The 22,649-nt window shown below is 43.6% G+C and overlaps 1 protein-coding gene across 3 annotated transcripts in view; it reads left to right on the top strand.

Annotated features, from left to right (window-relative positions):
- Positions 1 to 22,649, top strand: part of LOC128702211 (FYVE, RhoGEF and PH domain-containing protein 2) — a 506,005-nt gene that overhangs the window by 428,392 nt on the left and 54,964 nt on the right. For 2 of the 3 annotated variants that reach the window (XM_070091876.1, XM_070091875.1), the window contains one exon: positions 21,803 to 22,019. In XM_070091876.1, the coding sequence (XP_069947977.1) occupies positions 21,803 to 22,019 (217 nt within the window). Of the gene's footprint in view, positions 1 to 771; positions 5,154 to 21,802; positions 22,020 to 22,649 lie in introns of those variants that run through there. The other variant, XM_070091874.1, reaches the window with a different exon arrangement.

Raw genomic sequence — 22,649 nt, 5'->3', positions numbered from 1 at the left:
TGTGTGTACACACGTATACAAGAATCAAGATCTTTACCAATCGTAAGATTCTCCCAGTAAAGCTTGTTAAAGCTTATCTTTGCCTGACCAATTGTTGTCCTGGACCTTCCCTGTACTCCCAACCTACGAACAGAGAAGAGTAAAATGTAATCTTCAGTGTGACATATTTTGTGAAATTTCAGATAAATTTGGAAAAATTTCAGATAAATATTGGCTAGTGTACAGTTACATCAACTTGTCGGTCTTGTATGCCATTGATAATGGTAATCACATATAACCTTTTTGAGTTTGCGGGTGGAGAGAGAGCTCGAGATCTCTTGGTTCCACCACTGGAAAGACATTAACACGTGGAATGACTAGTATCACATCAACTTCTTATCCGCCGTGTGGAAGTCTGCGTTCACTCTGACATTTTCTTTCATCACATCTCACAACGTACAGCCTTTGTCACTCGTCTTCCAAAAATTATGTGCCTAGAGTCACAGGGTCTTTTAGGTGTCTTTTAAAAATCTAAAATATCCTCTGTAGAAGAGGCCCATTACAGGTCTGTTATCTTTAACAGAAGACTTTCCGTGTATATACACGTATTATTTCTGTCACGATGCGGCAGGAATCCCATTATTATCAGTAATATTATATTCACGGGGAATCAATGAAACCAAAGTGGCCATACAGCGCCTTGGAAATAGGTTACCCGGTTTATCTATGGAAAGAGAGGAAAAAAGGATAGTTTCCAATCCTTTGATCAATAACTTTTCACCAGCATCAGAGCACCGCCCCTTGAAAGGCAGGAATCCCGCTGTTACAAACATCCTGTGGATTGGTAGCAGAGGACAGGAAGAGCGCGAAGACACAGATAGTGAAGTGTAACACTGCCACTGGTGTGCGTCTCCCTTAGTGTGGTGGTGCGTGTTGGTGATGCAACTCCTACCTACCCAAGCACTCTCCCGTCCACTTCTCCGCTAAATCTTGGAAACAAGATTATTTGTTACTTCGTTAACTGAGAACTCTCTGCACTCCTAGCTGACTCTGCTGGTTGACTTATTCGTGGATTTTAATACAGTCGAATCGGATTATTTGCCCAACAAAAAACTTGTGTGTTTTACATTAATTGCAGGTGTTGTGATGGTTGTAACATATATATCGTCCTTTATGGTAAAATAGTGAAAATTAGTTCGTTATCACATCTCACAGATGGTACGTGTTTATGGAACCGGTTTTATCTACATTTTTAAAAGTAGCTGCGCTCCATTTTGGGCGGAAGCTGCGGAATTAAAACATTATTGTGATAAGTATCCCGGAAGTGAGATGGAAGACGAGGATGATAGGATGAGCTTAGTTGAAGTAAACATCGCGGGAGGTGGAAACTCTCCCACGGAAGCACGAGCCACTGACTCAGCATCCATTGTGCTTGTTCATCTGCGTATAAAGAATGCCTCCGCAATAACCAACGGTAACACTTGTAAGAAAATAGGAGCACTGCAGTAGGCATACTGATCCAAGCTACTACCTGTCCCACTCAAACCAATGAACCCCACTGGTTCACTCTCACCATAGCAATAACAACAGCTACATTAGTTCATTGTTAGTGTACACCATCGTCTATATCAACACATGCATGTTGCCTGCTATGCTCCCATTATTGTTACTATGGCAGGTGATTCACCCCTGGCATCTGTAATAACAAACACACATTCCCGGAACGTAAAGATGCTAATAAATTAAAACTGCTTAAAATGCAAAGAGGAAATGTTACTTTTATAGAAACAGATGCAAACATTCGTGAATTGATAATGGCCCAGGAATGACCGAAACACTCTGAAGGCTCCTCGCTAAAGTGTAGGCTAGTTGTGGGTGACAGTACTTTACGTGTATATGCTACGAGAGTATGTTATAACCCACGATGACCCCATGGAAGAGGGCCGGGGAAAACACGGTGTCATCGGGCTCTAGGCATAAAGGCGTGACAGTGCCACCTGGTTAACCATGCTTGGAACTAGCATGACTCCAAGGCTTCCCTAAGAAATTAATAACGATTTACACAGTTTGATACTTGTGGTAGTCGGCATGCAGGGAGCAGGTAACGTGACGTCTGAACCCGGCAAACCGGAGGGTCTTGGGAAGCAGCTCTTGGTCCAGCCACACTGGTCCAAGCCTGTTGACAGCTTGGCAGCCTTCCTGGAGAAGGGAAGTTTGAGCTTGTGTAGCGACCTGTTTTCAGGTTGTGGCGAGGCAACAGTGCAAGCTCCAGCTCCCGGGCTTGACGTAAGTAAAGCTCCAGCTCCAGAGATTGACTCGAGTAAAGCTCCAGATCTCGGAATTAACACCAAAAACTTCTCTTCAGTTCAGTGCAAGACAGAGATGCGGAAAAATCCTTATCAAAAAATCGCTGAATATGCATTACAGAGCAACACTGGTTCTGGTAGTAATACCAGTAGTACCACTAGTGGAACCACTACTGGTTCTGGTAGTAATACCAGTAGTACCACTAGTGGAACCTCTACTGGCTCTGGTAATACCAGTAGTACCACTAGTGGAACCTCTACTGGTTCTGGTAATACCAGTAGTACCACTAGTGGAACCTCTACTGGTTCTGGTAATACCAGTAGTACCACTAGTGGAACCACTACTGGTTCTGGTAGTAACACCAGTAGTACCACTAGTGGAACCACTACTGGTTCTGGTAGTAATACCAGTAGTACCACTAGTGGAACCACCACTGGTTCTGGTAGTAATACCAGTAGTACCACTAGTGGAACCACCACTGGTTCTGGTAGTAATACCAGTAGTACCACTAGTGGAACCACCACTGGTTCTGGTAGTAATACCAGTAGTACCACTAGTGGAACCTCTACTGGTTCTGGTAATACCACTAGTGGAACCACTACTGGTTCTGGTAGTAATACCAATAGTACCACTAGTGGAACCAGTACTGGTTCTGGAAGTAATACCAGTACTAGTAGCACCAGTAGTAACGCCAGTTGTGGTACCGGTACATTAAGTAATAATCCCATTAACAGAATTTTGAGCGGAGGAATTCCATTTAGCGGTGAAAATAACGCTGACTATAAACACCGTGACGAGTGTCAGCCAGTCACAGGTAAGCCACTGTGTAAATATCAGTGTTTTGATTTTAGCAGTGGTGAAAATAACAGTGGTAGAACTAGCAGCAGCGAGAGAGACGTGGAGGTAGCAGAGGCTGTAACTGTTGGATGTGATGTTGATAGTATTACAGGCGATGTTGAGAGCAAAGGAGGTAGTGATGAAAATATTGAAGATGTCACAGACTTCGCCGGCAGTGTTGGAAAGATTGGAAGTAGTGATGGAAATATTGGAGGCAGTGTTGGAAATATTGGAGGCAGTGTTGGAAATATTGGAGGCAGTGTTGGGAATATTGGAGGCAGTGTTGGAAATATTGGAGGCAGTGTTGGGAATATTGGAGGCAGTGTTGGGAATATTGGAGGCAGTGTTGGGAATATTGGAGGCAGTGTTGGGAATATTGGAGGCAGTGTTGGGAATATTGGAGGCAGTGTTGGGAATATTGGAGGCAGTGTTGGAAACATTGGAGGCAGTGTTGGAAACATTGGGGGTTGTGTTAAAAACACTGGAGGTGGTGCTGGAAACATGGGAGGTCGTGGCTGGAGGATCGGAGGCAGCCTCAGAAAAATCAGCAGCAGCTTCAGGATGTTTGGGAGCAGCGGTGGAAGACCTGGAGCCACCATCATCCAGTCTACACCAAGTAACGGGAAAATCGGAAAAGGTGACCGAAAACTCGGAGGAAGTGACGGGAAACTCGGAGGAACCGACGGGAAACTCAGAGGAAGTGACGGGAAACTCGGAGGAAGCGACGGGAAACTCGGAAAAAGTTACTGGAAAATCGGAGGAAGTGACGGGAGAATAAACAGCATAATAGAAGACAGCAAGAAGATCGATGGCAGTTACAGCCGACGGCACAACAAAGAGACGGGAATTCTCCTTTGCTGTCCCCATCTTGGTGATGATATGACCGGTCATAACCAACGGGGGAGACGCTTCAAGCAAAAGAGGAACAAGTCTGAAGGCAGCGAGACTGAAGAAGCAAAGCCATGGACAGCTGGCACGAAGGAACCAGCAGGCAGTCGCAGTCAGGTGGGTCGAGCCTTTTCCTTCTCCCCTGTCAGCAGGAGTAAACCCACCTCTGCCAACATCACCAGAGTCAGCCAACTTTTCTCTAGGATATCTTTGAGAAAGTCCAAACCCATCTTCTCCTTCAGTCGCTTCCTTGCCTCCTACATCTTCAAACATCCTTGGAGGAAATCGAGTGATCCTACACCCTTGAAAAGAGAGGATGAGGGAAAGGAAGAGGAAGGAAGAGAGGAAGAAATCCAGCCTGGTGGGGACGAGAGAGAAGTGAGTCTGGTGGACACTAAAGAGGCGTCCAGAGATGTTGACGCTGAGAGAAACTGGACAAGAGGAAGTGGTACTGAGGAAAATGTTAATAAAGATAAAGATGGATCAGGAATAACACTCATTAATGAGGTATGCACGGAAAATGACGGGAGAGAGACAACACACACAATATGCCATGAAACACATCCCAATGAATATGAAACATCAAAAACAGAATTAGAGAACTCAAATTCTTTGTGTTTTACCGACAAAGAAGATTACAATGACGAAGTGTTTTTTGAGGCGGACGAAGATGAAGACGAGAGAGGAGAGTGGCCACGGCAGAGTGACAACAATACCGCCGAAGGTTCTGAGGAAGATGAAATTTGTTTTGGCACTGGATGGGTAAAGAAAAGGGTCTCCCAGATTGAGAGACAAATCTCTCTCAAAAAGGAGATAGAGGAGGGGGAGAAGTTATTGAGAAAGAAGAGCATTCGCAGCAGTCTCTCCAGCAAAACTGTTGATAGTGACGACACAGCCACGCTCCTCGAAGAAGAGAACGTAGATAATAATGATAACGATGAAACTCAGGATGAAGATTTGAAGAGCGAGTCTGGAGAGACCGACGGCAGCGACACCGAAGTAGAGGACGAAGTGGGAGACATCGTGATACTGAGGTCGAAGTCCAGAGGGCAGACTGCCTCCCTCTACCGCTATTCGGACTCCATCAACTCCATTTACCGCTACTCTGTCACCCGTCCAAGGACCGTCATCATCGGATTGGGGTAGGTATCGCGATGGTGGGAACCAGCTAGAGTAGTTCCTGGGCTGGTGGTAGCAGGTCTGGGCTAGTTTTTGATGTTGTGGGAACCAGTTAAAGTTTCAAGTTTATGATAGCATGCTTGATCTAGAGGAATAATCACAATACAGTGTCTAGCACAATTCACAACTAATCCACATACTGCAGATAAAATAGGACGACAATCCGACCCGTCCTGTAATTTATCAAATTATGAGGTGAGGGCAAATATCCTATTAGTGGGATGGATTTGTGAAGGACTTGCCTAGTATGGGCCAATAGGCCTGCTGCAGTGTTCCTCCTTTCTTATGTTCTTATGAGTGACTTGATAATTGTGAAATAAGAAACGTGTGTTGTGTTAGGATATTTTAATGAGGAAACGTTTGACCACGAATGGCTTCTTCATTTCTCTTATTTCACCATTGTCAATATTTTGATATTTTATACCAGCTCTTATAATTGTCCATGATAGACCGAAACGTCGTAAATATCTCCAACATGAGTTAGTTATGAAGAACTGTGTTAGGTACCGGTGTGCGTGTGACCCAGGGTGCGTGTGTACCTGTGGTACTGAAGCTGGTCTGGATAACCTCAGCTTCCCTATCATCGTATTGTATTACCTCTCTATTTCCCAGTAAGTGGACAGTCAAGTACATAATGTTCAAGAAATTTACCATAAGGCTTACTACATACTTGACATTTATTTTTGATCATCTGTGTATATGCCAGACTACAAGATGTAACAAGACCTAATCGTGGCTACTACATTCGTCTATTCATATTGTCAGTTGCTCCGTAATATGCTTATCTACGTTCGTGTTATCAGTGTGAGTCATAGATCTCCTCAAGCTTCTAAGTACATTCCTATGACATTAAGATTCATTATTTCTCTCCTATTATTATTCCTAATGCTTGACACACATACCAGAGTTATGTGTTCTTTCAGGTACTTCCATCATACATTGACTTACTGCTACATAATAAAGCAGCAGAAAAGTACTATATCGGGAGGCTAATGTAATAAGAGAATGTGTAGCACCATTAAGAAAGTGAGTAGTAAGGTAATGATAGGTAGTTTCTTGATGGGGAAGAAGTAATGTAGCAGTAACAGGGAGTTGTAGATAAATGGTTCAGAGAACCGACATGTTGATAAATTACACAGGTGCAGCACTTGGGTATCTTTGTGGAAGCGTTTCGCTACACGGTGGCTTGATCAGTCCAATACAAAGAAGAATGGTGAAGTTCAGAAGGAGTTTAAGGCAATCCCTCAACCTGGAATCGATGTAATCAGTCCATCGGTCTTGAAAAGATTGAAAAGGTTAATGGGCTAATTATATAGATTCCTGTCTGAGGGACTGATTACCTCAAACTACTACTGATCCTCACCATTCTTCTTTATATTGGACTGATAAAACCACTGTATAGCGAGACGTTTCCAAAATAAATAGACCCAAGTGTTGCACAAGTGTCTAATTCATCAAGTAAGAGGGAGATAACGTTCCTCAGTTCACTGGTGGGCGTGAAGAAGTCTCCTAAATGTGAGTTTCCTGTGCTGGCTTTGTTTAGTTGACATATCCTTTAGCGTCACTGTTTATCCTGACATTTTCCTTACACAAACACTGAAATACTGCCAGATTATGAGTGAAAGGTTGGTTGTTTTGAGTGACTCAAACTTCCAGTATTGTGTGAATATGAATGAAGTCTTGTATATCCCTGTTGTTGTGGTTGAAAGTTGTTATGCAACTTCACCTCATTGTTCTTAGTGATTTTTTAATGTTTCACTTATTTAAAACAAAAATCAAATGGAGTGTGCAATAAAATCAAAGCGATTTAGCATTCTGACGGTAAAATGATGGATTTTTAGTCAACATATTTTAATTTTTAGTGGTACGGAAAAAATAGTCCGAAAAATCGTAAATTATTTTATATTAAAAGTATGATAATCTACATATTTTAGATAAAAATTGAAGTATGTCAAAAAAATGTCGGCAACTAAACCCACACGATATATATATATATATATATATATATATATATATATATATATATATATATATAAACACACACACACACACACACACACACACACACACACACACACACACACACACACACACACACACACACACACACACACACACACACACACACACACACAAAACTACTACCAGGGGGAGTTAAATGATAGCTCTAGGCATTTCGTGTTGCAATCAACACATCAGTCGCTTGCAGTGTTGCAGTAAAGAGGATAAAGTCCCAGCAAACACGTTCAGAGGAAGCGTTTTGGGAAAACGTTTCCTCTGAACGCGTTTGCTGGGACTTTATCCTCTTTTGGGCAACACTGCAAGCTCCTGATGTGTTGATTGCAACACGAAATGCCTAGAGCTATCATTCAACTCCCCCCGAGGTTGTTCTGCATCTTATATCGCTTTGTTTTTTTTTTTACTGTTGTAAAAGTGTGGCTTTCACTTGCTGGTTTAGCGTGCACAAGAAACATGCCGGTTGTTCACTATGCAAACTTCCCTGTTAGATGAATTTTTTTTTCAGTGTGAGGCTGGTGCAAAAAAATGGAGTTAAGAATAGAGACAGTGGGCGCAGAATCGATGGAGGAATTAAAAATAATGGAGGCACGAACGAATTGTGCAAATTAATTTTAGGTTACGAGGCTTCATTATTATTGTTATTAGAGTTACGTGAAGAGCTAAACCCTTGGAACGGTGGATGCTCGATCCTCTGTCTGGTAGTGAAAGATAGACAAGGTACCAACTTGTACTCACCTAGCTCCCTAGTGGCTGGGCAAGACGTGTGGGTAAATCAACATAAATCACTAAACGGGTGGTTTGTTCTCGTGTTGTTATGATTTCGTGAGTCTAGTCACCATACCCATGCAGCCCAGTGGTCCTTCACTAGTGAATAGGTACGTGGGTATTAGTTGGCTGTTGCTGGGCACAACCTGGGGTTAAGTTCAGGCGCAATGCTAATAGCATCTCCCTCAGTGGAGCAGGATCCTCCCGTCATCTCCCTCACTGGAGCAACATCCTCCCCTCATCTCCCTCACTGGAGCAACATCCTCCCCTCATCTCCCTCACTGGAGCAACATCCTCCCCTCATCTCCTTCACTGGAGCAACATCCTCCCCTCATCTCCATCACTGGAGCAACATCCTCCCCTCATCTTCACTGGAGCAACATCCTCCCCTCATCTCCCTCACTGGAGCAACATCCTCCCCTCATCTCCCTCACTGGAGCAACATCCTCCCCTCATCTCCATCAGTGGAGCAACATCCTCCCCTCATCTTCACTGGAGCAACATCCTCCCCTCATCTCCATCAGTGGAGCAACATCCTCCTCTCATCTCCTTCACTGGAGCAACATCCTCCCCTCATCTCCCTCACTGGAGCAACATCCTCCCCTCATCTCCCTCACTGGAGCAACATCCTCCCCTCATCTCCATCACTGGAGCAACATCCTCCCCTCATCTTCACTGGAGCAACATCCTCCCCTCATCTCCATCAGTGGAGCAACATCCTCCTCTCATCTCCTTCACTGGAGCAACATCCTCCCCTCATCTCCCTCACTGGAGCAACATCCTCTCATCTCCCTCACTGGAGCAACATCCTCCCCTCATCTCCCTCACTGGAGCAACATCCTACCCTCATCTCCCTCACTGGATCAACATCCTACCCTCATCTCCCTCACTGTAGCAATATCCTACCCTCATCTCCCTCACTGGATCAACCTCCTCTCATCTCCCTCACTGGAGCAACATCCTCCCCTCATCTCCCTCACTGGAGCAACATCCTCCCCTGATCTCCCTCACTGGAGCAACATCCTCTCATCTCCCTCATCTCCCTCACTGGAGCAACATCCTCCCCTCATCTCCCTCACTGGAGCAACATCCTCTCATCTCCCTCACTGGAGCAACATCCTCCCCTCATCTCCCTCACTGGAGCAACATCCTCCCCTCATCTCCCTCACTGGAGCAACATCCTCTCATCTCCCTCACTGGAGCAACATCCTCTCATCTCCCTCACTGGAGCAACATCCTACCCTCATCTCCCTCACTGGATCAACATCCTACCCTCATCTCCCTCACTGGATCAACATCCTACCCTCATCTCCCTCACTGGATCAACATCCTACCCTCATCTCCCTCACTAGAGCAACATCCTCTCATCTCCCTCACTGGAGCAACATCCTCCCCTCATCTCCCTCACTGGAGCAACATCCTACCCTCATCTCCCTCACTGGATCAACATCCTACCCTCATCTCCCTCACTGGAGCAATATCCTACCCTCATCTCCCTCACTGGATCAACCTCCTCTCATCTCCCTCACTGGAGCAACATCCTCTCATCTCCCTCACTGGAGCAACATCCTCTCCTCATCTCCCTCTACAAACTTTGCACAGCTGCAGCGGCTTTGACAGACTTGTGGACCCTTGAGAAACTGTTGTTGAATAAGACGCATCAGGTAGTTGGGGGATTCCAGCAGACTTTGTGAATGCTGGTGTTGCCGCTGCTATGTGGTGCTGTCCCTGGCTTCGGGATGTTGAGGCTTTCATCTCTGGTGCTTAAAGAACAAAACGGCACAATACCGTGACTGGAACAGTACACAAATAACCACATAGGAGAGAGGAGCTTATGACGACGTTTCGGTCCAACTTGGACCATTTACAAGTCACACTAGTGTGAGTTGTTAATGGCCATACCTTAGCAACAGAAGCCAATATGTGTACACAAATGGAGCAAACTCTTCCACACAAACAGTTACAGTTGGTGTCCCACAGGGAAGTGTCCTTGGCCCTCTTCTCTTTCTCATTTACATAAACGACCTACCAAATGCATCGTAACTACTCAAACCCACACTATTTGCAGATGACACTACATACGTCTTCTTTCATCCAAGCCCAGTCATACTGGCCAATACTGTAAATACCAAATTACAGAAAATATCTACCTGGATGATTAACAAACTTACTCTCAATATTGACAAAACCTACTACATTCAGTTTTGGAACAGAACTACAGATGTTCCTCTTAACATAATGATAAACGGATCACCTATCGCAAAGCTCACAGAGGGAAAATTCTTAGGAATCCACCTTGATAATAGACTCAAATTTCAAACACATGTACAACAAATTTCCAAGAAAATCTCCAAGACCGTAGGCATACTATCGAAGATACGGTACTATGTTCCACAGTCAGCCCTCCTGGCCCTATATCACTCACTCATTTACTCCTATCTCACCTATGGAATTTGTGCATGTTGCTCAACAACAATAAATCATCTCAGACCATTAATTACCCAACAGAAGGCTGCAGTCAGAATAACAAATTCCCATTCCAGGCAGCATACTCCACCAATATTCAAAACTCTAAACTTACTCACCGTACAAAACATCCATACTTATTATTGTGCCTACGACATACATAGAACACTAAACTTGGATCCCTCACATACATAGAACACTAAACTTGGATCCCTCAAACGTCTCCTTACCAACCTCAACAGAACACATGACCATAACACAAGGCACAGATTACTCTTTGATGTTCCCCGTGTCCATCTCTCACTATGTAAAAACTCAATTCACATAAAAGGCCCTAAAATCTGGAATTCATTACCTGTGAATATAAAAGAAATATTGTCTGTTTATCAATTCAAGACTCTTCTTAAAAACCACTTACTCAACCACAACTAAATAAATATTGAATAACTGTATCTCATAAATGTATAACCTGTGACCCTATCAAACTGTTTTTTTAATTACATTATCTAATATAATACTCCATTCTCTTGAATACACAGTAACTCGTCTAATAACCATATGACCTGTTTCTGTACTACAAATCATTGATTTTACTCGATCTGATTCGATTATATTATACATTGTTATGCTATAGATTTGTACAACTTCAATGCTTCTTATTAGAAATACTCATTTGTACTTCATGTTGTAATTTGTTTACTGTAATTTTTACCACTGAATATATCATTGCTTAGTTAATCTCAAGTTAATTTTAAGCTGCCCATAATGCTCTGCAAACAAGGGGCTTTTGGCATGTACACCCAATCAGTATATTTCTTTGTACAACAATTTATCATGTCCAAATAAAAAATTAACTAAATAAATAAATAAATAGTCGGACCGAAAACTCGTCATAAGCCTCTCTTTCCTATGTGCGGGTTATTTGTGTATTGTTTGGTGATACTGCTGCTGATAGTGATACGTTGGTGGTGATGACGTCGGTGACGCTGAAGTCTTTGCTGCCGGTGTCAGCACTTGCAGTGATCGTTGAAAACGGTATAAAATACCGACAAGTTGATGATAAGACGCATTGCAACAGTTGGGTATCTTTATTGCTGAAACGTTTCGCCTACACAGTATTTCCTAGCGGTAGGGAGAGCAACATTCTTGCAAATCTTAAATGTGAGATCCTCTGACGTAGTCACCCTCTTCCCCCATCTCTCTCACACATGGAACTTTCCTTCTGTTAAATGATTCAAGATTGTCTTGTGGTCCGTTGCTGTTATCTCCCTCCATTCTTCCATAACGGAGCAACTGAAATCTTGTTCTCATTCAGTATTATATTATTGTCTTAAGCCCGCTGGAAGACTCCATTTTCTTTTATCAGCTTGAAGATTCACTGTGTCTTCGACGGACGTCACTCTCACAGAAATTCTGTTATCATCAGTAAAAGATGTTACGGTGTTATGATTTGTATCCTCTGTGTCGCATAGAGTAAAAAGTCGTAATACGGTAGCTGGAACAGTACACAAATAACCTGCACTTAGGAGAAGTAACTTATTACGACGTTTTGGTCCATCTTTGATCATTGACTTGACAGTGGTCCAAGACGAGCCGAAACGTCCTCAGTTTCCTCTTTTAAGTACAGGTTATTTGTCTACTGTGTTACATATAAGAATGAAAAATACAAGTGTCCCAACGCTTCCTTTGGGAACACAGGTTTTCACTGTGGCAGCCTTTGACTTCACTGTTTACTATCACTACTACTGATTACTGCTACTACCCACTCTTCTAGTTATTCCCTTTTTACACATTTTGTGTGCTGTCACACCATGGTCGCTCTTTCGAAGGCTTTTGCAAAATTATTGTACACTAAGTCAGCATTTAGCTTGTCTGCCAGCATATCCAATGGTATATAACAGTTATGATAAACAGGACGTACCGGCTCTAAAGAGATGCTGACCTGGATTGTGTAGTTATTGCGATTGCTTTACTGACACTGGGTGCTACCCGTGTCCAGGCTGCTGCTGCTCAAAATATTTAAAGCCTGAGACAGTGGTGTTTTATCATTTTTGATGAAGATGGAGTTCTACGCTTGTGAAATAAGATTTTGTACGGATTTTTAACCCTGAAAGGTTAGCCACCCAGGATGACCCAAGAAAGGCAGTGCGTCATCGAGGGACTGTCTGTCTTATTACTATTGGGGTCACCAATCTTTTCCCTCAGGATGCGACACACATCAGTCGACTTACACCCAGGTACCTACTTGCTTGCTAGGTGAACGGGGACACAGGTGTAAAGAAACACGCCCAGTGTTTCCACTTGTGCCGGGGATCGAACCACTGACACGGTGTGAAGTGAGAGCGTTGCCTACCAAGCCTCGGGACACTTACCTCACGCAGAATGCATGAACATGCTATCAATGGCTTCTTGAAAGTCATCTGAGGATAAAGCTGCATCAGAAATTGTGGAGATGTCAGCTTCGTTATTAGTTAAATAACAAAAAAAGGCACAATACTGTGACTGGAACGATACACAAATAACCCGCACATAAAAGAGAGAAGCTTACGACGACGTTTCGGTCCGACTTGGACCATTGACAAAGTCACACTGAGTGTGACTTTGTCAATGGTCCAAGTTGGACCGAAACGTCGTCGTAAGCTTCTCTCTTTTATGTGCGGGTTATTTGTGTTTCGTTATTAGTTTCATGAAACCCACTTGGGTCGTTTGATGAATGCTTTACTGAACAGAGTCCTATTGTTAATTAATTATTTCATTCATTTCCTTATTGCCATCAGTGTATGTTCAATCTCCTTTGAGTCAGGGTCCTATACTGGATGTGGTTTTCACCCTGGATTTTGCGTACGAGAAGTATTTGGGTTTTCTCCTAATTTATTTTATGATTCTGTGCTCTCGTTGTCTATCCTGGACTTAGTATAATGCAGTCAGTCTGTGCTCGATGTTCTCTATTTCCCTGACCAGAGTTTCTGCTTGTGCTTGAGAAGGTTTAGTACCCATCATCTTTGCCTGTATAGGGAGCATCTCTCTCTCTCTCTCTCTCTCTCTCTCTCTCTCTCTCTCTCTCTCTCTCTCTCTCTCTGTGTGTGTGTGTGTGTGTGGAACATACCTCGAGCGCCAGTGAGCTAATCCTCCCGAGGAAGTGGTTCAGATTCACGGTAGACACAGTCTTCCCAGCGTATTTCATTAAGTTCTCTATTTATTTGGTCCCAGTTTATATTCTTCTGGTTGAAATTGAATTTGTTGAATTCGACCGCATGATTGGGTTTCTCTGACCCAGGCCACCGTGCACGCAGGACTTCGTTTATGTTGTGGTCTGAGATTGCAGTCTTCGATGCCATTATATCCCGGATCAGGTCCACGTATATCCCAGTCTGGTCGGATCTGCAATGTGCTGACTAAAGGTGAATTTAATTTTGATGTGCGAGTGTGTTCTTCCAAACTAGCTCCAGGGACTCGGCTATTAAAGTCCTTGCAACATTCTTCCATTTAAGATGTGTCAAAGTCACCAAGCAACAAGGTTTTCAAGATAGATCTCGATCTTCAGTAGCCAGTCTTTGAACTGCTGGGAAGTTATATCCGGTGGTTTATATACAAGCGCAACAACTCTTCTGATTTTTCGATTTTGATCCTCAAAACTTTGACTACATCATTGTGATGCTCAGTAATTCAGTATATATGAGCGACATTTGAACACACAGACCAACCCTCCCTTGTTGTCATTTCTCTGAGCTCATCTTTATGAATAGGCTATACCCGGGAATCCGTATTTCGTTATTAAATATCCTTTCACGCGAATCTCAATAAGAGCAGCAAACATTGCACTTGACTCAGCGAGGAAACCACAGATATGCTTTCTTTTATCGTTCTCGGTTTGAGACTTTTTACGTTTGCAAATACACAAGATGATAGATGGCTGGCGTTTGTGCTGGGAGGCTTGTTGGTTGGACTCAGTACTTGTTCCTCTGATGATGAGAAGTCCACCACTACTTTGATTCCAGTCCAACTTGGCTCAAAATTGATGGCACATTCTTAGCATTTTTTTCGCTAGTCTTTTCCACTGCTTGACACTAAAAAAGAATTGTTAGCGGGATGATTCGAATTTGTTTGTTCGATTTGGCGTTTGTGAGGCTTTATACACTTCGTTCCCTTCGTGCTGAATCCCGCACAGTTTGAATCATGGCATCCCGTATTTCTGAACTATGACAGTTTTGGCTGAAAGAGTTTGTTGGACCTGGAGTAGCATGTGCCTTCATTCAAGAGATTTTTTACATTTATTTAGATGGTTATATATGCAGGCTTTTTATTTATCCCAGAGGGCCATGTTTGCAGATGCCCCAGGAATAGAATTTGCACATCGTTTCCTTTTGGCTGTGGTTTTTGGGATCAAGTTTACAACTGGTGTACTTACTAGATTTGTACCAGAATCAACACTGACAGCAACAGTACCACCATCAGCTTCACTAAGACGAACACAAACCCTAGAACCACCAGAGCCGCCAGCAGTATCATCAGTTAGACTTCTTCCTCACGGTGGTGGGCCTTACAGACGAGCAACACGGTATACAGAGTTCGACAGGACACTGGTATTTGACCCTCCTTCAGCATAAATCGTTGCTATGAGATGGTTGTCTCTAGAGTGAGGATTTGGCACACAATGCTCCCTCATAGCGATCTGTCCAGTTTTGGGTATCTTGTGTCGTGCTGATGACTGTGGAACAAATTATAAATGTTTACCGACAGCTTCGGCATTTTAATTTAAATCCTGGTTTGTATAATTACTGGGGTGCCTGTAGGGACCTTGGAGATATTTTATGAGAATCTTTTGATGTTAACAGTTTAGTAAGCTTTTAACTTGTGCTAGTGTGGTAGTATTTACTGATTTTGCATGTTCACGCTAGTTTATTTTTGCTGCGTCGTTTTACCTAAAGCGTTTTTGTTACTTTGTGTTGACTTATTATTGCAGAAAGCATCGAGTTTACCTGGACCTGGACTTTACCTGGAGAGAGTTCCGGGGGTCAACGCCCCCGCGGCCCGGTCTGTGACCAGGCCTCCTGGTGAATCAGAGCCTGATCAACCAGGCTGTTACTGCTGGCTGCACGCAAACCAACGTACGAGCCACAGCCCGGCTGATCAGGAACCGACTTTAGGTGCTTGTCCAGTGCCAGCTTGAAGACTGCCAGGGGTCTGTTGGTAATCCCCCTTATGTATGCTGGGAGGCAGTTGAACAGTCTCGGGCCCCTGACACTTATTGTATGGTCTCTTAACGTGCTAGTGACACACCTGCTTTTCATTGGGGGGATGTTGCATCGTCTGCCAAGTCTTTTGCTTTCGTAGTGAGTGATTTTCGTGTGCAAGTTCGGTACTAGTCCCTCTAGGATTTTCCAGGTGTATATAATCATGTATCTCTCCCGCCTGCGTTCCAGGGAATACAGGTTCAGGAACCTCAAGCCCTCCCAGTAATTGAGGTGTTTTATCTCCGTTATGCGCGCCGTGAAGGTTCTCTGTACATTTTCTGATCGACACAATGCCTAACCCTTCTAGGGTAGGGTAGGTGCCTGAGCCCGAGCCTTTAGCTCATAAGACTGTCATTCCCATTTGCCCCCTTGGGGCGGGGATGGCAGACCAGAGAGGCCTAGCTTGTGGCTAGGCCTGGGGACAGTTGGTCCCAAAGATGAGGAGGTACTTGTGCCTCCTCCCATGGGAGACTTAGGTCTCAGACACTCCCTAAAGAGGGAGCCAAGGCCGGGCCACCACTTGGAAAAGGCCCGGGCCGGGAGAATACCGGCTAATCTTTAATAATAATAATGTACATTTTCTAGGTCAGCAATTTCACCTGCCTTGAAAGGTGCTGTTAGTGTGCAGCAATATTCCAGCCTAGATAGAACAAGTGACCTGAAGAGTGTCATCATGGGCTTGGCATCTCTCGTTTTGAAGGTTCTCATTATCCATCCTGTCATTTTTCTAGCAGATGCGATCGATACAATGTTATGGTCCTTGAAGGTGAGATCCTTCGACATGATCACTCCCAGGTCTTTGACGTTGGTGTTTTGCTCTATTTTGTGGCCAGAATTTGTTTTGTACTCTGATGAAGATTTAATTTTCTCATGTTTACCATATCTGAGTAATTGAAATTTCTCATCGTTGAACTTCATATTGTTTTCTGCAGCCCACTGAAAGATTTGGTTGATGTCCGCCTGGAGCCTTGCAGTGTCTGCAATGGAAGACACTGTCATGCAGATTCGGGTGTCATCTACAAAGGAAGACACGGTGCTGTGGCTGACATCCTTGTCTATGTCAGATATGAGGATGAGGAACAAGATGGGAGCGAGTACTGTGCCTTGTGGAACAGAGCTTTTCACCGTGCCTGCCTCTGTTGACTACTACTCTCTGTGTTCTGTTAGTGAGGAAATTATAGATCCATCGACCGACTTTTCCTGTTATTCCTTTAGCACGCATTTTGTGCGCTATTACGCTATGGTCACACTTGTCGAAGGCTTTTGCAAAGTCTGTATATATTACATCTGCATTCTTTTTGTCTTCTAGTGCATCTAGGACCTTGTCGTAGTGATCCAATAGTTGAGACAGACAGGAGCGACCTGTTCTAAACCCATGTTGCCCTGGGTTGTGTAAGTGATGGGTTTCTAGATGGGTGGTGATCTTGCTTCTTAGGACTCTTTCAAAGATTTTTATGATATGGGATGTTAGTGATATCGGTCTGTAATTCTTTGCTGTTGCTTTACTGCCCCCTTTGTGGAGTGGGGCTGTCTGTTGTTTTTTAGTAACTGTGGGACGACCCCCGTGTCCATGCTCCCTCTCCATAGGATGGTAGTGTGTTCTCACCGGTCAAAGTACTCATCAAATAACTCGACTTTTTTTCTCCTAACCTCATATTGGTAAAGTCGTGTGTCGAATGCGCCTCCATCACTTCTTTTTTGTTTATCGACTTCATTAAAAAGGATGATACATTCAAGAGGACGTTTTTAGAAACTGCCTTCATCACTACTTGACTCAAGAAATCGTAATGACACGACTGCAAATGAACCATACCCCCGGCCGGGATTGAACCCGCGGTCATAGAGTCTCAAAACTCCAGCCCGTCGCATTAGCCACTAGACCAGCTAGCCACAATAAGATTCATCCAACTAGGTATATTTCTACACCATAGGAAGGTTAGCACAGGCACCTCTGTGACCACAAATGCAAGTTTTTACAGACGAATCTCCAGCTAGAGTGGCCGTGACGAACTTTAGCTCAAGTCCCTTCACTGCCGTCAACATGACTCAAGAAATCGTAATGACACGATTGCAAATAAACCATACCCCCGGCCGGGATTGAACCCGCGGTCATAGAGTCTCAAAACTCCAGCCCGTCGCGTTAGCCACTAGACCAGCTAGCCACAATAAGATTCATCCAACTAGAGCTAGAGTTCGTCACGGCCACGCTAGCTGGAGATTCGTCTGTAAAAACTTGCATTTGTGGTCACAGAGGTGCCTGTGCTAACCTTCCTATGGTGTAGAAATATACCTAGTTGGATGAATCTTATTGTGGCTAGCTGGTCTAGTGGCTAACGCGACGGGCTGGAGTTTTGAGACTCTATGACCGCGGGTTCAATCCCGGCCGGGGGTATGGTTCATCACTACTTTTCAGTTAACTAAGCCCTTAGCAAGACAGTTGTTGATCCAAACATGTAATGGTCAGCCATCAAATTGAATCTTACACTGCACCTCACCTCACTCCTCCTCCCAACTGTATAATGTTCTTCCCAGGTATGTGCACGTCTGTGTATATATGTATTAGTGTGTATGTGTACGCACGAGTGTGCAGGCATGCACACATGTTTGCCCGTGTTAGTGACAGATTGTGAAATCACTCGCGGTAAAGAGACGGCTCTCAGTATCTCTTAAATATTTTCTTCTGCTCGTGTAATATACATCATAACAAGAGGAAACCTGAACCTAAATGTGAGGAGACAAGTGGGCATGTATGGTGATGGCAGTGCTACCTAGGAGTGGTTAGTGCCTCTTTGATTGGTCGAAAATACGAGTGCGGGGAAAGATAAGTTGGTTCGTGATTGGTCAGGTAGATAAATGCGTTAAAGAAAATTGACTCGTGATTAGTGGAGATAAGTAATAAACATAACTGGCTCGTGATTGGTAAAGGAGATAAAGAATAAACATACTTGGTGAGAGAGGTGTGGCCAATCAACCAGGGATGGAAATAGTAATGGATCACAGGTCAAACTGCAACACTCGTCTACCTCTAATAATGAAGGTCTGGTATGATTGTATTGTTTCTTGTCTTGTTCATTCTTCTCATTCCTTCTTTTACGGTGCTCCGTGGCCTGGTGGCTAAAGCTCTCGCTTCACATAGGTGAGTACAAATAGGAAGCGCGTCTGTCAGGCGCTCAGTAGACGGAGGATCAAGCCTTCACCACGTCTTGCGCTGAATGACCCACATGGGTTAAGCGCTTTGAATTTACACGGCGAGGGTAGAAACATTGGACGTGTTTATTTACACTGTTTGTCTGTTCCCCATCAGTAAAATGGGCACCTGGATGTTAGTCGGCTGGTGTGGGTCGCATCCTGGGACAAAACTGACCTAATTTGCCCGAAATGCTCTGCATAACAAGCGGCTTTCTATATAGTAATATGTCATTGATGTCAGCTAGGACTGTACATGTACTTGTAGTAAATAAAGATATTATTATTATTATTATTATATTTTGTATTTTTTTCGATAATGCACACTCTTGTACTGTATCTTCGAATGTCCAGGATTATGGGAATATATAATTAATGTCACTAGCATTTATAAACAATATAAGCATATTGTACTGCTAAGTTCTGAGCATTATTCTGAAAAAAATATGTATAATTTCTTGCAGTTGTATGATTGATTATAAATGCTAGTGGAGGAGTTGATATAGTAAATGCTGCATTAGCTATTTTGGGTTATTGTCTCTAAGGCAGTATGTTTACCCAAAGAGTGAATAACACTGTTTAGTACTGGCGGCAGGCTCACTCGCAGGAGTGAATAACACTGTTTAGTACTGGCGGCAGGCTCACTCGCAGGAGTGAATAACACTGTTTAGTACTGGCGGCAGGCTCACTCGCAGGACGAGTGTCTATGACAGGATCCATGCCACTCCGGTATTGCCTTATGGTATTTTCACTCAGAGGATGAGTGACATGGTCTAAATGGTTATCAGTCAGGGTGGCGGGAAGTGCTGTTTATTCTTGGCATGATACAGTGCTTGTAGTCCAGACATATGAATGGCTATTATTTGAATCCATTTTGATTCACTTGTGGGACATGTTCTTGTGCTGGAAGGAATCAAGGTCGTGGGTGCAGGTGAGGGTGGGTGGCAGTTAGGTTGTGTTTGGTTTGAGTTATTATGCTTAAGTGGGTTGAGTTTTGGACTCGGTATGTTGTGGGCTTTGCCCAAGATTCAGTCCCATTTTCCACTATGCATAATAACTCAGTTTTGCTACTATTATCACCTTTTTCCTTCCTTTTTTGGTCTCTCCTTCAGTTTTTCCTCTCCTAGTATGTTATGTCCCAATTCAGGTACACATGGCAATATCGTTTCATTTGCTTTACGTGGTTTCCATCTCATAATTATGTCCCGTGCTATTTTTATTGTAAGGGTCAATTTGACTGGACATATTTTGCTCCCTCAATACCTTCCAGTTCTCTGAAAATTTGATCCCCGCTGCACTTCTCCACTCTTGCTACTTCAGTAATAGCTCTGATTTCTCGTTCCTCCACCACTCCTCTCTCCTTGCTTGTCCTACCATCAGTCTCACGAAATCTATGAATCATCAGTGACCTCCCTCTTTCCTCCTCTCATTTTTACCTTCCAAATTGTCTTTTGTTAACAGTTCCTTTTGTAACCCTTATCCTCTGTCCCTCCCAGCTCGCTGGGGGCATTTTTGCGAAGTTTTTTTTTTCTTCCTTTTCCCTATCTTCTGTCAACAACCTTTCTACATTTTCCATTATTGTTGCTGTCTCTTCCCTTCATGTTCATGTGAATCTTCATAGACAATAACTCTGACACAAGTAGTGTAGGCCTATCAGCACAAATTCACCTTGTGTGTTTGTGTGTATTTAAATACCTCTCATTAGTTAGGTTAGGTAAGATTTATCATTAAACAGGACAAATTAGTTGTAATTGTTCGGTAAGTGTGCATGAACACTGAGCATAATCTGTTTTTAAATTTGTTTTATTAATTTATTTTCTATAACCACACCTGCTTCTCAAAACAACTACAGTCACACTGAGATGGTCCGGTAGTGGACAATACAGTGTCATTAGTGTTTGTGTGTTGGGGAAGGATATAGCTCACCTGGCAGTGAGAGCTCCTCATGCAGGGGAGTTTTGCTGTTGGCTGTTCATAATTCTTCCCTTGGCGCACTCCTCGACCCTCATACCACCCTTCGCATACCACCCTGCGCATTGCACCTCTGTCCTCGCCGAACACAGGTGCATCTCCGGCAGTGCATCGGCAGACTGATTCAAGTACCATGGTCTTGTTTCTGCAAAACCGAGAGAAAGATTGCAAGGCATGACGAGGCATGCTTCATCAGGAGCCTTGCAACAGCTGGATACCCACCAATAAGGGAGCCACCACAATTATCCAGATACTGTGGGACTATACATGTGTGACCACAATGGCTGATACCTATCTCTAATACAGCAGGGAGGAAGGAAGGGCAGGTGCCAGCTTTACGGACTCCCAGAAGTCTAGAAAATGTGAACTTTCATCATTATGTTTGTCCCCATAGGCTCAGGGACCCCTCTGCCCATGAGGAAAAAGTGCATCCAAGTTCCTGAAGAAGCTAGACAAAAGTGTGTGGTGCAGTTCAGAGGGGTACTGTGTGTTATATCCTGGGTACGCGCCCCAGCTCTGAGGAGCTGGATGAGATTTTTGTAATATAATTTTTGACACGCATGTAATATGTACTTGTAATGTATCCCTTAAACCTCACATAGTGTATACTCCAGCTCTGTACCATCAGTGTATCCTTCAAGTCTTGTGTACCATATTACAAAATAAAATATACCCATTTGTGCATTTATTAAAAATATAGTAGAAGTGGAATATTCAAACGGCTTAGGGGAGAAAGCCAAATATTTTTTTCTAGAATCCTCCTAATCTATTTCAGCGAGGCTATTGGTCCCCATAATTTACACTAGAGGTGGTCCCCCTCTGGTAGGCTAAATTTGTAATATCTATGTATTTTATTTAAAAAAAGATAAGAATCTTTATTATTAGTAATAGCGGTATAGTGTGTTGTACAATGGCTGGCAGGTGGCAGTAAGTGTAGTGATGGTAACATTGAGGCAACGCTTGGCTCTCAGGGTGTGTACGGAGACGCAGTTCTTCAGAGAGTCTTTTGGTGAGGGCGTGAGTGAAACTGAGAGTGAAGATGATGAGGAGGATGCTGCGCCTACCACCACCACGCCCACCACGCCCACTACACCACGCCCTCACTCCCGCCCACCCTCACCCTCCAGGACGTCACGGTCACATTCCCCGCTCTCTGATATGGACACAGAGTCCAAGAGAAATTCACAGGTAATATCAACTTGAATGTGTATGCTTACAAAATTCATTATAGTTTACGTATCTTTCGTCTTAGTTCATGGGTTTGCATCTCGTGTTATCATTTTTTTTAAAGCTGTATTTGTCATTTTCTGTATATCTCGCACTCCTCTGCCCTGACACTAGAATTGTATTTCATTTACATCTTTTTTCCCCTTATTCCTTTTCTTCCCGTGCTTAACAGTCTTTCTGTGTCCCCTTTGTTTATTTCACTTAGTTTCCTCTATATTTTGGAAAGGTTCCCTCTTTCTTCATTCTTTCAGTGTTGAGCTCAAGTTCATTCAGTCGTTACTTAGATTCCATACCAGCCTTGTGGGTACCACTTGGGTACTGCGTGTTCTAGGACCGGTCTTACCAATATGACTTGAAAGCTTCTGTCTTTTGGGTGATGAATGAGACACATGTGCAACACCTGGGTAGCTTTAACTTGAGACGTTTCGCCCTCCAGGAGATTTATTAATCTAATAGAAACATGAGCTAGGGACGTCTTTGAGTGAAGTCACAGTGGAACAGGTAGTAGCACTGATGTTTCTCAGTATTATTGGTGGGTTGTAATATCTATGTCCAAGCCACTTAGAATGATAGCTAGGTCTAGTTTCCTTT

Source organism: Cherax quadricarinatus, chromosome 37 (genome assembly GCF_038502225.1).
Source record: "Cherax quadricarinatus isolate ZL_2023a chromosome 37, ASM3850222v1, whole genome shotgun sequence".
NCBI classification, from domain to species: domain Eukaryota; kingdom Metazoa; phylum Arthropoda; class Malacostraca; order Decapoda; family Parastacidae; genus Cherax; species Cherax quadricarinatus.
This window is presented reverse-complemented; position numbering and strand designations above follow the sequence as displayed.